Source organism: Gossypium raimondii, chromosome 2 (assembly GCF_025698545.1).
Source record: "Gossypium raimondii isolate GPD5lz chromosome 2, ASM2569854v1, whole genome shotgun sequence".
In the NCBI taxonomy this organism is placed as follows: domain Eukaryota; kingdom Viridiplantae; phylum Streptophyta; class Magnoliopsida; order Malvales; family Malvaceae; genus Gossypium; species Gossypium raimondii.
In genome coordinates, this window is record NC_068566.1 from 44,767,922 (window position 1) to 44,782,346 (window position 14,425).

At 34.7% G+C, this 14,425-nt stretch overlaps 1 protein-coding gene across 1 annotated transcript; it reads right to left on the minus strand.

Annotated features, from left to right (window-relative positions):
• Positions 1 to 1,608: 1,608 nt before the first annotated feature.
• On the minus strand, positions 1,609 to 12,566 carry LOC105789068 (ABC transporter B family member 25, mitochondrial). Its single transcript, XM_012616284.2, has 19 exons — positions 12,042 to 12,566; positions 11,567 to 11,945; positions 10,339 to 10,400; positions 10,191 to 10,234; positions 9,898 to 10,000; positions 9,568 to 9,675; positions 9,389 to 9,472; positions 9,241 to 9,301; positions 8,754 to 8,899; positions 8,505 to 8,621; positions 7,640 to 7,725; positions 5,826 to 5,914; positions 5,095 to 5,150; positions 4,735 to 4,815; positions 4,581 to 4,646; positions 4,421 to 4,513; positions 3,319 to 3,383; positions 2,737 to 2,872; positions 1,609 to 2,090 (listed from the first exon to the last, which is right to left on the minus strand). The coding sequence occupies exons 1-19, from the start codon at positions 12,339 to 12,341 to the stop codon at positions 1,947 to 1,949; spliced, it is 2,220 nt and encodes a 739-aa protein (XP_012471738.1). The 5' UTR covers positions 12,342 to 12,566; the 3' UTR covers positions 1,609 to 1,946.
• Between the last annotated feature and the right edge of the window lie 1,859 nt (positions 12,567 to 14,425).

The following is a 14,425-nucleotide window of genomic DNA, read 5'->3' on the forward strand; positions in this document are numbered from 1 at the left end:
ACCTGCCTAGCTCGTTGAAGTGGTCGTTGCATCTAGCATTGAGAATGTTCTTGATAAGCATGTCGCTAAAACACATAAAGTTGAAATTGTGAATCTTGTAGATGATAGCAATGAAGATGTTGAGCTACCTCAACCTTCTTCTAGGGTTGAAAGAATCATTTAGTTGATGACATCATTAGGGCTATTAATGGTGGGTTTCGAACTAGAGGATGACCAAGGCAAAATTATTGAGATATGGTAAGATGTGCTTGCTATACCTCTCAAATTGAGCCTAAACGTGTTAAAGATGTCTTGAAGAGAATTACGATCATTAATATTTTTAGGTAATAAAATAGAGATCTTCAATGGCTCGAGATTATATCTAGAAGAGAAGGATTAGGAATGGTTGGAAGTTGACTTCAGAATGCTTTAATGCTAAAGTAAATGAAACATTAGAATCTATTGAAATTTGACCTTTGGAACTCGTTTTAATGTTGAAGTAAATGAAATATTAGAATCTATTGAAAATTTGACTTTTGGAACTCGTTTTAATGCTAAAGTTAATCTCCGAATGAGAAGAGAAAGTGTGTTGAATGCATACGCTTGGTCAACTCCAGTTGGAACTTTTTTACTTGTTTTGATAGTTGGCAAACTGCCTCATGGATGGTAAGATATAAAGGCAGTCTCACATGATGTTAAATGTTTAAAAATTCATATAATATATAAGAAAATTATTTGATGAGTAGATTGCTTTATTCATTTCCTCTCTGCATTTGCATGGATATTAAAAACATCCACGTCTATAAATGTCAGTTACATCTATAATTGTTGCACATGGTTTCACTTCACTTTATTACTAATTTTAAATTTAATATTATAAGAATATATACAAAGATGGGCCTGGGATTTCGAGACTTGCGTTAAAAACACCTCTTATCTTGTTTACATAATAATTATTTAAATTAAAATATAAAATTTAAATTTAAAAATCTTTTATTAAATAAAATTAAAATGAAAACAATGATATTATTTATTATATATTTTAATCTATAAATAAAAAGATAATATCTTTCAGTGTACTCAAACTCATATCTACTTATATTAACATCAACGCCCATAACAACCGAACTAAAACTCAATCAACTAATTTCCTTTATTTTTAATTACAAAATAATGAAAAATTCGTAACCTTAAAATATAATTGACTTAAGATTTAAGTATTTTCACGATTGATAAAACATTATTAAATTAAGCCAATAATGTATAAGCCAACAACTCAAAAAAGCAACCGATGGAAACTTACACTGAAACTTCAAGGTTCAAAGTTTCTTCTCTTCCTCCCAGTTGGCTACCCATGCCGTCATCAGCCAGCCTTTACCGCCAGATCTCATATTCTCCAACGAAGGTGGGCTTCTCCCCCTCTTTGTCTTCTTTCTCTCTCATCTATTTTCTCCTTCACCATCACCTCTTCAGCCAGCTACCTGCTGGTTACTGACCACAGGCTTTAGGGTGGTGGCAGCTTACTTGCCAGTTCCAAATGGTAACGGCAATTTCAGCACACCACGCAAATAAAAATGGATCTGATCTGGAACTAAAACTAACTACAAAAGCACACCAAGGCCATCCAAGTATGCTAAAGGAATAACGCAGTCACACACTGCATTGATTTTATTTTGCCCAATAATGGGTACCACTGATAATACGATCAATAACACCATATCATGGTATTTAACTATTGGTATCTAGTTCAGATGCTTTAGTTTGACGCATCATAACTGTACAATAAATCAGACACAACAGCTTTGCCCCAGTATTGAAAGAGAAGATAACATACATAACTTCACCTCCATCTTGCCAAGAAGGGCACGGAAGAATTGCGATGGTGCTACATTTGAACTACAAATTTTGTATGGCTATTTAAGCTTTGTCACGATCCGGTTTCCTTGTACAGGACTATATTTTAAATTTCAGGCCTCAACTTTCACCGCTGTGTCTATGGCATCCATGGAACTATTTTGCTGTGACCACAGCTGCGCATATCTTCCTGCCTTCCCCAAGAGAATGTCATGTGGTCCCTGTTCAACAACCTTGCCATTCTCCAGAACTATTATCTGAAAATAAAATAAAATAGAAACCCAGAAAAACTTGAGCACCATATAAACCTAGAAAATATATAACTGGCTTAGTTCAGGGATTAGTTTAAATGAGGATTAGGTTGGTTGAAAGTGATAATATTTGAGGAACCAAGTCAGATTGAGTAATTACAATGTTCAGTTCAACCCAAATATCTCACAGATTGTGACCAATTAACACAAAGCTTCATAATTCAGTGAAAAACCAATTTGTGTTTGTTTCTCTGCTGAAGAAAGCAACTTTATTGTTTTGAAATAAGTTAATACCAAAGCACCAAGAACAAGATGAATTTAGGGCTCAATAGGTATTATAATATAAATAAAGACAGTTTTCACAGATGCTGCCAAATTACTAATTTGGTAACTACCCTGGAAATTGCTGAAACTATTTCAATGGCTCGCTACAGTTTACCTATAATTTTATATAAATACATATATGTTTCTGAACTAATCAACATAGTTGCCACAGAATCTGTCTATTGGGCACGGATAAGAAGGCATGAGGAAACAATAGAAACACTGGTTTGACGGGCTAAAGTCTGAGAAATTTTAAATGTTTTAGCCCAAAGGATGTAAGCAAATGGTAAAAACACATCATTCATGCAAATAATAAAAACATCCATACCTCATCGCACTGCATTGCTGTTGTAAGCCTGTGAGCAATGAAGATTGAAGTTCTATTATTTGCTAGTGACTTCAATGCATTCAATATCTCTGCTTCAGTTGTACTGTCAAGGGCACTAGTAGCTTCATCACACAACCTGCGAAAAGAAATGAACAGAAAATAATGTTCTGTATATTACAGAAAAAGGAAATAGGCTTTCCAAATTTTTTCTTTTTTTGTTGGCCTATATCCCACATCACAAGTAGGTTCTTGGGAAAGGATTAAAAAAGATTATATCTTTCAACTAACTGAGAATGACAGGACATGATCTTTCTATCCAGTGCAACCTTAATTCTCTTTGTTGGGTCAAATCCATCCGCATATGTAACAAACTCAAAATATGGGAATCAAACATTGTAAACCAATTATTTATCTATAATATATATAAAAGCGCGAGTTTTAAAAAACTTTTTAACTGACCAATATAACCTTTGTTTTTTTGTTTAATTACTGATTGTCATTTTAAATATATATTATTATTTACAGAAGTAGAGTAGTCAAGATATGCGTGCATAATATGTTATATCAAGGAGGAATGCTTACAAAATGGCTGGAGCTTTCAGGAATGCACGAGCAAGAGCCACGCGTTGTTTCTCACCACCACTTAACTGGAAACGAAAATCATCTAATTAGATAGAATTTCCAGAGAGTACCAAAAGGCAATATATGGAAATGACTCTCTCCCATTAGAGTTCTTTGGAGAGGAATTTATCGTCAATATTGATTTATTGAATAGTGCATTTGATATAAAGATGGCAAAAAACCTGTACACAACAAGTTCCGACTCAATCCAATATTCAGGTTTCTTTTTTGAAATCGGCTTTGGGTTGGAACAGGCAAATTTTTAGTAATGGTCTGGAGCAGATTTAGGGAAAACTCGTCCTGCCCCAGGATAATTACAAAATTACCGTTACATATAATATACAAATATTCAATAAGGTTTTAACGTAAGTCTTCCTCTTTTCCTTTCTTATGCAGCCTCTGTCTCCTTCTCTCCCCAACCATAAGTTTCTTTACTTATTCCTTTTTAATTTATTTTCCTTTCTTAATTAACCCAGAGATTATGTGCATGTGGTGCTTGAGGATTTTGAAGCTAAGAATTCTTTCAAAAGTGTTTTATTTGATTTCCCAGTCTCCCCCAACAGAAGTTTAGTTTTTATTTCAGACTTTCATATTTTCCCTAATATTGCAGATTGATCTTGTGAGTTCCTCAAATGAGAACAATTCCAAAATTTGCTTTCAGTTTACAACTGACTTGTCATATTAGTTTGGTTATTGTTATAAATTTTAACATATTTGATATAAACTTGTATTTACAATAGCATACAGCACCAAAATTGTATAAAAATTTTGAAAATTGTCAAAAATTAATTGTATAAAAAAATTAAAAATTGTGTATGTCGGGTTGGAAGCACTTAATTTTTTGGATTGGGTATAGATGGTTAATTTTATTTTTTATGTTAGGGTCGGGTCAGGTTCAAGGCATGTGAGGACTACATCAGGTCGGGGCAGAGGCAGGCAAAAAACTTCCCCACCCCATTGCCATCTCTAGTCAAGTAAAATTCCAAGCATTACACCCAAGAAGCCCTAATTAGGCATAATACCACTATTATGTGTCAAAACAATCATTAAGAGAGCCTCTTACCTTAAGCCCTCGTTCCCCAACAACAGTTGAATATTTTTCAGGGAAGTTCATGATAGTCTCATGAATTGCAGCCCGTTTAGCAGCCTCGTAAACCTATATAGAAATGACTTTTAGACTGTAAACAGAAGAAAAGAACAATGCAGTGAAATATGAGATTAACCTCTTCTTTTTTCGCTGAAAGACGACCATAATGTATATTGTGAAATATTGTATCATTGAAGAGTACCTGCCCATAGAGTACAATGGTGTTCCACATTGGTTTGTGCATAAATTATCAAAGAAAAAAAAACACAAAAATTGCCAGTTGAACTAACAGTATCTTGTGGCACAACACCAATAGACTGTCGAAGACTATCTAGTGTTACATCTCGAATGTCTTGACCATCAATCCTGATCTGTACAGAGAACTAACCAGTGAGTCAAACTGGAAAAGGAAAATGCTAAATATCTTAGACCAAATAAATAATTTCAGGTCTTAAATGAAATGGCATGCAAGCTGTCACCAGCATGCAAAAAGAAAAGCTTTCCCAATGAGTAACAATTTGGAGTTTATATATGATTCAAATTTGTATACTCATTGTGAAGACTGTTAAGGTCATTAACTAATAATTCCCAAAACCGGAAAGACGCATTAGTAACTTATAATACAACTCAAAAAAAGTACTTGTTATTACACTTCCTGAATGAGCATCAAAGAACCTGAAGAGCAATCGCAGAATGGTTGACTTGCCTGAAAGTAAATTTAAAATTGATTAAATCAATGGTTAAACTATAATATAATACAAGAGCTTCAATAACAAAAGCATAATTAGCTAGAAGTCCCTTAGATATGGTTGCTGTAATTAGCGACTGATAATCAAAATTAAAGGCAAGTAGGAAAAAGACAAATGCTTTATATTGAAATTTCATGAACCACATAACCGACCAAATAATTGAAGCTCCGTACACTTTTCATACACCCGAAGTAGAAATAGTTTCCTCAAGTTATGCATGTATTGAGTCTTGGGAGTTTGAGCATTGAACAGATGATTGTTATGTTCCATATTGTTAATTTTAGATGGGTATCCAACTTAGAATCAATCAACAATAGGTTATGTGCCCAGGTTAGCCAATCTAATATAGGAAAGATTTCTTTTATCTCCACTCAGATTGGCATGAGTTAAAGGAAAAGGGTAACACCTGACCTAATACCATGCTAAAGGTAGAGAATTGAAGAAAAAGTTAAGTCTGGCAATATGGTAGTCTCCTATGTATTTATATAGAATCGAAGTGTCTTGCACAAAATGTATATATGTGTTTGTGTGTATACTGAAACATCAAGTACAAAGGACTTAATATACCCTTAACCCAAATACTTGACACACCAAAGCAAATACCAAGTGTGTGTTTCCATTTGAAGCCTTACCACTTCCACTAGTTCCAACAATAGCCACACTTTTCCCAGCTGGTACAATAAAAGATATCCCATCCAGAATCTTTCTTTCTGCCAGGTAACTGTTACAATTAGAAAAAAAAGGGGGGAGGGCAATTAAACACATCTAGTAAAAACCAACTCATGCTGAATGTTAAACTGAACTACTAAATGATGGAAAAGACTAAAAATTATGCAGAGAAACCAAGTGCGTATAGGTTAGTCAAACTTCAATGACCTTTCTTAACAGTTGAAGTTCATGATTTTTGTTTAGATTACCATAATGTATAAATATGAAATTGATTAATTTAACAAGTAATGATGAACTCAATCCTAATTATGATAATATATTACTTGCCAACATGTTAAGAAATCTAATAGGGTCACACATAATAGAACATAACTTGTGCAAGATTAAACTTAGCATAATTAAATTTGACTTAGGCCTTGTTTGATAAGGCATTGAAAAATTTCAGTGCATTTAAAATGAACTTATATTTCCAATGTGTTTGATAATGGATTTTAAAACGACTTATTTGAATTTTTCAACAAAAACAGCTGAAAAAGTTGAATAGATAATGACTTGCTTATCACTTAATGCAGAAAAATGAATAAATTTTTATTTTATTTTTGAACTACATTTTCCTAAAAAGTTATTTTTCAAAGTTGAAGATGACGGGCTCAAAAATGTTATAAAGGTAAAAATATGAAGTTTTGATATCCAACATTTATTATTATCAAACAATATTTTAAATTCAACACTTAATTTTCAGTAAAAATATCAAACAGTTTTTATAATTTATATTCAGTACTTATCAATTCCAGTATTAAAAGCTCAATACTTACTTTTTAAGACAAATAGTCAAAAGCACGAGTCATATTAAGAATTTAGTCTATCAAACAGTATCTTATTTAAAAAGTTTAAGACAAATAGTCAAAAGCACGAGTCATATTAAGAATAAGGCTAGGTCATATCCAATAAAAGGAAGGCTCTGGCACCCCTCTTTAATAAATTGACTCATCTTTTTATTTAAGCTCTACTTGGTATGAAGGATGGAAAGGAGTGAGATGGAAAATTTGTTAATCTAATGGTTAAACTATAAAGTAAGAAAGTAATTATGAATCTTAACCATTTGATTAACAAATTTTCCATTCTTACTCCTTTCCATCCTTCATACCAAACAAAGCTTTAATGTTTGAGAATTCTCTAAAGAGCAATTTGCATAACACTACTAGCATAGTGTTTTGACAAGCTTCCTCTCATCATCATTGAAGGTTCTTTTTTGTTGGTACGGGCACGATCACTAGAAGCTGGATACTTCAACAGCTGATCGTTCACTACAACCTAGCTTGGTGTTTCACGAACAAAGCAACCTGTTGCATTCTTTCATATATGCAATTAGCCTCGTATAATTGTATACCTTATCAATGTGACCTTTTATCTCTGATTATATTTATGAACAATTCCCGATGCAGTACTGAGTTGATTTTTCAGTTCTAGCCCACAAAATGTTGATAATAATTTTATCAATATAGGCAAAATAGTAAAACAACATAATGACAAATCTTTTCCTTTTCTCCTTTTATGTTAGAAATATATAGACAAAGGAAAGCTAACATCTCTCCATTCCCCTTATTTTCCTTTCCTAGCCCCTCTCTCATTCATACATAGGGTAACATCTAAACCACTAGATCCTAGCTCTAGTACAAGTACAACTACAGGCAGCTTGCCCAACATAATGCCTATCGACTAAACGCAAATGGTTACCTTTAGAACATGACTAACTGTAAAGATAACTGTTAATCACCTGAAATGCACATTGTCAAACAGAATGCTTCCCCCATTCAGCTTCAGAGGTTTTGCATCTTGCTTGTCACTAATCTCAGCCTTCTCCTGCAAAAGTTATCAAGTTGAATAATTTAGGTTAGGAGAGCAACATGATATGAGCCCTATATCATGTTGAATAAATTCTGAATTACTAAATTGAAATAATATGTGCTCTTGATATGGATCATGATCATAGGCACGATTACGGTTTATAAATAACCCAAACCCTCGGATTCTGATCTTACCCAATCCTATAGGGGTCCTTATTTTGAAAATTGGGTTGAAGGGCAAAGCTGTTATTTTATAAAAACTTTTGGGGTCAGGTTGAGACATTTTAGATAAAAATCCCCCCCACCCCAAGATAGTTGCTAAAATGCCTCTTTTAAATTTTCTATATACTAATTAGAATTTCTTAAGTATAAGATTTTATAACATGTATTTGGCTTAGTTTTGTAAAAATTAATATAATATAAAGCACTAGTAAAATTTTGAAGCGGGGCAATCAGAGTGGGAGGAAACTTTCCTCCTCAGGGTTAAGGTGGGGTTAAAATATTAAATAAAACTAGGTTCAGAGCAGGTTCAAATTTATACGTAAAAATAGGGTCAGGTTGCTTCAGCCCGCCTTGTTGCCATCTCTAGGCAAGATATCTAAAACAGAAAACAAAGCAAACAATTTTTTTTCCAGATTGTCTGCTTTTTAATTATTTTTTTAAAATGGTTTCATAAACTAAGATTTGTGATGTTGCTAAACTCAAGAATAGCACTCGAAAACCAAATGAAGTGACAAGCATCAAAGGCAATATATCAAGGAACTCTTAATCTGTAGGAACATCCTCAAGAAATACCTCAAGTAATTGAAACATGGATTTCATGTCAACAAGACTCTGTATGGTCTCACGATAAACACTACCAAGGAAATTGAGTGGGAGAGAGAGCTGGAAAAGTAGCCCATTCACCATAACCTGTATATTCATATTTAAAAACAGCACGCATCACATTATTCGACAACTTGACTAAATTCAATTTCTTTTGAAAATTTCAGAAAAGAAACTTATGGGACAAGCACGGGCCAACAAGACAATAAAAGGTTTTACCAAATCACCAACTGTCATTTGGCCATTCATAATTCCATGTGAGCACAACACCATAGCGGTAGATAAAGCTGAGCTAAATATCACATTTTGGCCAAAATTCAGAAAAGCAAGACTCCGTTGTGTTTTCAAGGCAGCATCTTCATACCCTAGAAAAAGAGTAAAAAAGAAACAAGAGTAATAGAAGCAATATCAGACAGTGTGAAGAATGAAAACATAAATAGACCAACTTCACTTCCATTTTGTCTAACCCTATTTGTAAAGTCACTTAAAGGTTCTCTAGTAAATGAATAAAAGAGTCCTGCAGAGCTTGAAGAACCACACTACAAAAATTTATTTCACATAATAGTTTAGATAATGCCAAAAGCAGCCATCCTCTCAGCCAGATTTTCCATTCTTAATATCAGGTTTTACAGGTTAATGGTTCTACTATTTCCAGTTTGAGAGGAACTTGCACTTAAAAGTATTACAGTCAGCCTAAAATACTTACTCTTTAAGAACTCATCATACTTTTCAGCTTCAAAAGCTTCATTGTTGAAATATTTAACTGTCTGAAAGATAGGGCCAAAGACAAACAAGAAAACAGGTATTAAGGAACAATAAAATTAAAATCTTCATAGACGAGAATAAAGCCTCACCTCATAATTGATAAGTGAATCAATGGCCCTTGTACTTGCATCATTATCAGCTTTATTCATAGCTTTCCTAAATTTGGTTCTCCACTGAAAATTGCAAGAGAAGCTTATGCAAGTAAAAAGTTTCAGTCCTCAAACTACATTAAGGATCCCGAAAAAGGTATTGGTAAGAATCACAGTACCTGAGTCACACTCAAAGTAAATGCAATATATGCAGCAACAGAGAGAGAAGTTATCCATGCAAAAGGTGCTCCAAATTTGTATGCCAGTATACCTGATACCATAGATATCTGGAAGGATATATGTTAACTCAGTTGTATTTGTTAAGAAACTGCATAAGATCTAATGTACTAACGTTTAATCCTAACACTCTGACAAAGATATTGAAAAATGTTTAATATAGTGAATGGCAGCAAAAGTTCAGGTATTCATGGTGGGTAGGAGCATGTGAAAGCAGAAATTAACATCGTTAAATAGTAGATAGCTTATCAGAAGTTGAACCAAAATCAAACCTCTAAAATGGTGGGAACAACATTGAACACCATAGATGAAAGAATAAAATTGATTGCGCGGCTACCACGATCAATTATTCTATTTAGAGCACCGGTTTCTCGACTGAAAATAAGGTGAACAAAAAGAATCAGAAGCAGGAGTACAAAATTAATCACATAAGGTAAACTACATTGTAGGAGAGACTGTTATAATGGAAGTGAGCATAGATAAACAAGCTATTTAGAAGGGCGAAAGGAAACAATGAAGTAAAGGTTAAAAGTCATTGTAGTGCATCTGAGATTGAAGGCAATACCTAAGATGGTACTGAAGATCAAGATCATGCAAATGTGAAAAGACCTGCAAAAAGAAAAAGAACATTCGCAAACTGTAATTGACTGAAACATGCAAAAGATGCAATCTTTTATAAGATGAGCAGTGTAATTACTAGAAATTCCACATACCTTCCTGGAAACAGAGCGGATTGTTCGTAATGCTACTTTTGAAAATACAGCAGTACGCAGTTCTGCCCAAATGTATAAAAAGAAAACAATGAAATAAAACACTCAACACTACAAGACAAAACAATAAAAATGACTTAATAGGAAAATCCTTTACATAAATAATGAACAAATGTATCACTGAACAAGATACCTTTTCTTAAGAGTTGCTTTTACAATGAAAGAATTGTGTCTTCAAAGGACAGCTTTTACAATGCAAGAGTTGTGTCTTCAACCTTTGAATTTTCTAGACAGTGTGAGATTTAGTTGGCCACCATTATTATGAACTAATAATCCTCTAGTAGTTTGTACTATACGTTAATAATTTATTAAGTAGCCTTTCATCTAAGCAACTAAAATTATTACAATAAGGTATTCTCTTGATTTGAATCATCAATTTGAACACCAACTCCTAGCATTAGTATTGAATATACTACTGTTTGATGTTCACTTTTAGCACTATTATGAGTATCTTATATTTTTTTTATCGAAACCAGGGTGTCCACCGCCAGTAGCAGTGACTAATCCCCTCGCCGAGAGTGCTCTCCAAAGAGGTAAACGGGCTAGCCATGAAATGTGCTCCATTCCCATGGACGGGGATCGAACCCCCAACCCCATAGTTAAGGAATGAGGTGAGCAACCACCACACCACACCTCATGGTTAGTATTACTTATCTTGTTCATTATAAACATTTGCAAGATGACCCCCAAAATTTTCTTGTTGAAATGACACCATTTCTTATATTTACATGGTAGAGTTTCTATAATGTCCACAGTACTTTTTGACATTTAACAACAATAAACACCATTAAGAGTATAAACCCATCCTCAGTATGCAATAGACCACACTAGTCTGCAAACAATTTCCTTTGGAAAGAGTTTTACCAGAACAATGTAAACACATAATATTAACTTATTTTTATTCATTGAACTTTCAAAGTTAGTGGTTGCTAAATCATTCTACCCGTCTCTAACATATATTATGATATGATTATGTAAAGTACAATCCTCCAAATTTATAGACAACTTTTATAATGTATAATTGTCTCTTTACAGACGAAGTTTTAAAATACAAAATTGTATCTTTACCCTTTAACTTTCCTAGACAAAGTAGGATTTAGTTAACCACCAACATTAAACTACTCTACAAGTTAAATATTAATAAATTATATAAGAAGAGAAAAGCAGATACCGTTGAAAGCAGAAGCTCCGGTACGGGCAATGCCATAACCAATTAATACTGCAATAGGGGTAACAAAAATAGCCGCAAGAGTAGAGTCGGCAAGAGCAGTGGCATTGGGGGCGGTCAACCAGTCAACAGCAAGCTTGAAGAGGAAGGGAACCTGAACATTCAAAAGCTTAGCCCCAACAAGGAATCCCAGGGCAGTCATCACCCTTAAACGGAACTCCAAATTACCCTTCATCCACAAATAGCCCGCTAGAGTGCGTAGAATTTGCACGTCTGCAGCTTTTCTTTTCTCGGTACCAGATGATGCTTTATTTTGGAATTTGTCGTCATCGTTACTTGAGGCTGAAGATGAGAATGATAAGCGCCCGTTTGGTATCGAATCCTGTCACCCGAAATTTGAAGACCAAAAGTGTTACTAAAATTTTTTTTTTTAATTAAGGGGGAAAAGAAGCTTAGATCGGGCTCAAAATTGACAAACCGGCTGCTGGTAGGGCGTGGACAGGGGGAAAAAGGAAGAATTGTTAACGCAGGCGTTAACATTAGTATATCTCTTGACGAGATTCCATGAGCATGCATTTCTAGGGTTGCAGGTGATGAGAGTGGGACTTTTCCCAAAAAAAGAGCTGCTACCGCCGCCTGTTGGGGTTGGAACACGGTTAAAATGCAAAGCGCCGGAAAAAAAGAGGGGATTATGGTCAAGTGCATCTTGCCGCAACGTTAGTTGCCCTCGTGCTCTCAAGCACCTCGATGCACTCAACACTTTCCAGCTCCTCATCATTCAACTACTCGATCAATCGATACTACTCAAATACGCGATATTCAATATCTCACCACCACTATTGGATATTGGTGGTGAAAGTTGAGCTTCTGCGCCTTGGAATCTAAAATCTATCTAAACCTACTATAAAATTTGTTCCTGTTCTGAAGTTGAAGCAAAGTGGATGTAGGCTAAACTAACCCTTAGCCAACACTTTAAGCCACATACACCCGAGTCTTAAAGCCCTTCCACAATGGTTACATTATGAGCGTCAACCGTAAAAAGGTTACAAAAATTAGAGGGAATAATAGCATGCATAAACTAGAGGGAATAGCAACAAGGTCACATAGCACCCTTTCTCGACTAAACTACAGCGAGTCAAAACAAAAAAATCCTTAACTTTAGGCGATAGGGAAGCAGTCCAAATTAACAGCCATTATCCTACAAGACTAAACTAACTTGAAAATTGTAGCAAACTAAAAGCAACCCGAGAAGCAAATTTAACAATGTATAGCCCCGATTTCTCAAAGTGCCAAAGTAACTTATCTGGAAATGGGTTAACCAACAAGCGTAAAATACACTAGCATCTATTGGAACAAGCAAACCCTTGATGAAATCCTTGTCCGAAGTCGTACCATTTGTATAAAGTATTCCACAAGCGCATAGGAACTCTATGTGTGGTAGAGGAGTGGACTCAATGAAAAAAGTAGTCATCGTCAAGCAATGGATCCATGTAGACACCAATAGAGCGACCATCCCAAACCTCCAATGAATACATCGCACCAACAAATCCTTGGCCACACAAATGCTATGCCATACAAATGAGAGATTAGTAGCCTCCTCGACATATAACAACTCATCTACACAAAGTATCTTGCTTTGAGAATATGATTAGGGGGAGAGTCCTTATTGGAGAGAATCCTCCAACATTGCTTGCCAACATTGCTTTTAGGCACCAAGAGCTCTCCTTCTGGCTTTAGAGGGATGGAGAAACCATCCATAATGATATCTCAAGCCGCAAGGTTGTTTGCCTGGTCGTTTGCTTGAATGAATAGCTTCATCCTAGTCTTCCAATATGAGTAGTTGGCTCTATTGAAGTATGGAGGCTTGGAGATAGAGTGAGATTCTCCAAAGAAAACTGACCCGAAAGTGGACGTCATTGTAGTAGAGAATGTTTGAGCTTCTTCATAGATTTTCTCTTGATTGTTAGACCATCTTTAGAAATTAGTTCTGATATTAATTGTTAGCTCGATCAATCAACCGAAATAGTCAAAATAGGGCTGAATTGGCCTTTTAAAAATTTTGTGGAAGCAAAAGAAAAGGTATAAAACATGAATACAATAATTTAGAGTGGTTCAACCCCAATTGCCTAATCCACTACCATAGCTTTCCACAATTAAGGATTTTTTCAAATTTACTAATTTGATAAACCTTACAACTCCATTTAAATTTCTACCCAAATCTTAAATACAAACCCTCTCAAAAAAAGCAAAAAAATAAGTTGTAACACCCCTCACCTATCCCCGTCACCGAATTAAGGTTACGAGATGCTACTATACAATACAGAACAGAATCATGCTATATCATATTAAAACATTTCCATACATTGGTTAAATTATTAAACACAAAATCAAAATCTTGTTAATCATATCCTTATAGTGTTAAATTTAGCATACTGAAGCTATAAAACAATTTAAAAATAATTTAGGGACTTATTTGAAACATTTGAGAAAAGTGAAATAAAAATATTAAATAGGGGTCACATGGCCGTGTGACAGCCTGATGTCATTTGAAGCCATTACACATGGCCGTGTTGACTAACCGTGTGTAGGGATTAAAGCCGTGTGGGAGGAGGTACACGGTTGTCTCTCTAGATCGTGTAACTAACTAATGTTGTGTGTGCCAACTAAAACTTAAATCACACAGACCACACGGTCGTGCCATAAACCTATGTATGGCACATGGCCGTGTGTCAGGCCATGTATCAGCCCATGTGTACCTAATTGTCCATTTTTCCAACAAGTCACCTAAACCAATTTCACTTAGGCCACAAGCAACATTATATCAACATTCAAACCAGTTCAAAACTCATTCAAACCAGTTCA

Excerpts from the sequence above, each read along its gene's own strand:
- LOC105789068 (XM_012616284.2), bottom strand. The coding sequence starts at position 12,341 with ATGATGAGGAGCTGGAAAGTGTTGAGTGCATCGAGGTGCTTGAGAGCA. Across the intron at positions 9,676-9,897 it reads TTGTTCCCACCATTTTAGAG|ATATCTATGGTATCAGGTAT; the intron begins GTTTGATTTTGG and ends ATATCCTTCCAG. Across the intron at positions 5,915-7,639 it reads TTTGACAATGTGCATTTCAG|TTACCTGGCAGAAAGAAAGA; the intron begins GTGATTAACAGT and ends TAATTGTAACAG.